Source organism: Limulus polyphemus, unplaced genomic scaffold (genome assembly GCF_000517525.1).
Source record: "Limulus polyphemus unplaced genomic scaffold, Limulus_polyphemus-2.1.2 Scaffold1974, whole genome shotgun sequence".
In the NCBI taxonomy this organism is placed as follows: Eukaryota; Metazoa; Arthropoda; class Merostomata; order Xiphosura; family Limulidae; genus Limulus; species Limulus polyphemus.
The window spans coordinates 128,083-130,115 of NW_013667584.1; the positions used below are offsets into that span (position 1 = coordinate 128,083).

General features: G+C 36.1%; 1 protein-coding gene across 9 annotated transcripts in view; it reads left to right on the forward strand.

Moving 5' to 3' along the window:
* Positions 1-2,033, forward strand: part of LOC106465536 (NGFI-A-binding protein 1-like) — a 186,168-nt gene that overhangs the window by 94,076 nt on the left and 90,059 nt on the right. For all 9 annotated transcript variants that reach the window (XM_022393447.1, XM_022393444.1, XM_013925759.2 and 6 more), the window contains one exon: positions 499-636. In XM_022393447.1, coding sequence (XP_022249155.1) covers positions 499-636 — 138 coding nt within the window. The remainder of the gene's footprint in view (positions 1-498; positions 637-2,033) is intronic.

Here is a 2,033-nt window from a genome sequence, read left to right on the forward strand (position 1 = left end):
ATAGTGGGATTGACCGTCACATTATAACGCCCCCACGGCTGAAAGGGCGAGCATGTTTTGGTGGGACGAGGATTCGAACCCGCGACCTGCAGATTGCGAATCGAGCTCCCTAACCATCTGGCCATGCCGGGCCTTTCTCTAAAGGAAAATATAATTTAAGCTATTATCAATCATATTTCGCTGACACAGTTACAGCTTGAGAGGCAATTTGAACACCTACATGTCTATATTTCGTTATTGTTGTTTTTCATAAAGCTCTCATAAACGTTTTGTACTAAATACTCCGCAGTACACAATTTAAACACCTACACGTCTATCTTTCGTTGTTGTTTTTGTTTGTTTTATAAAGGTAAACGTTTTGCGTTAAGTACTCACCATCACACAATTTAAACACATACATGTCTACCTTTCATCGTTGTTTTTGTTTGTTGCATAACGGTGTATTGTCCAAGTAAAAACATCTATCCTCTATTAACAGTTCTACATATCTTTGGCTAGGTGGAGACGATGTCCAGCAGCTTTGTGAGGCCGGGGAAGAGGAGTTTTTGGAAATAATGGCTTTAGTTGGGATGGCTAGTAAACCATTGCATGTGCGGCGTCTCCAGAAGGCATTACAAGAGTGGGTGAACAATCCTGGTGAGTCAACCATTTTCCATTCCTGTGCGTTTTTCAAAAGCTTTCCTCCGAATTTTATATATACATCGCTACATATGAATTAAGTTACATCAGTCGCATTGTTCGTACAGAAGCACTTGTATTATATATATATATATCAAAATTATCAGTTTTGCTGTCGTTAGCTTCTAGTAACAGTTTGAAATACACAGGTGTCGCTGTAAGTTTCGTAATCTCCTTTGACTTTATTGTTTCTGTATTTTTATGGATAACGTAGCTATATAATAAAATCACTGTTTAGAGAGGCAAGCACTTGTATTACTGCAAAGTGAAATTTTAAAGCTTACCGGTAGGAGTTTTAAAGCTATAATTCATACGCTTATGATCCCTAATAGGTCTCGACTTCCGTTCAGATACTATCCGTGAGAAGGGAAGTTGTTAAAGCTGTTCCAGCTGTTGATCGATGTTATATTTTCGACACTTAATAACCTTCAAGTAGAAAAACAAACAAACAGAAACAGTGATTACCGTGGATTGCAAATAATTGGCGCTAAGTGTAAAAAGATAAAATTTTCTAATTACATGGTAAGCATCTTTGCATAGGGGGAAAAAAAAACCCTCTCAAGGAGAAAGCATTTAGAACACTGTGGATATTAAAAATTTGTCAAGACTGATCTAACCAGGTAGTTTGTTACTCACAAGTTCATTCCATAAAAACCTAACACTTACTTGAACTTTCAAGTTTCTTATGACTTCTAAATAGAGTTTCTTCATTAAAGTCATTTCTAAACAGCTATGTGAATCCTAAAGGTTCTTAGCTGACATAACGCTGTGTCAAAAGGTTTTTTGTTTGTTTTTTTGAGAAAAAGGTATTCTATATAGAAACATTTTAAATCAATGATAATGCTACTGGGGTCTGGGAGCATGTCCTACCAGAAAAATCTGTAAGAAAAATAAGTGTTATGAGATTAAATCTGGAAGCCATTTTGCATGAAATATAGCTTAAACAATTGCGTGGCTGTTCACGTAAAATCCATAAACATCCAAAACGTTAAATACCATAAGCAGCTGCGCTATAATTATATAAGCATAATTTTTTTTACATCACAAAAATAGGGGGTTTGGCTGAAGCCCCTTGAACTGCCCCAGCATATGTGCCTCCACAGAGTCTTTTAAAGGCAGATGTGTAAGTGTTTGACTTGTGTACTGATGAGTATTTAGTACGAAACGTTTAGCTTTGTGAAACAAACAAAAACAACAATGAAAGGTAGAGGTGTAGGTGTTTAAATTATGTACTACTCAGTACTTAACGCAAAACGTTTAGCGTTTGGTAACTTACTGAACAGTATTCTTTGTTTGGTAACTTATTGAACAGTATTCTTGGAACAATGGAACAAAAGAATACTGTTCAATAAGTT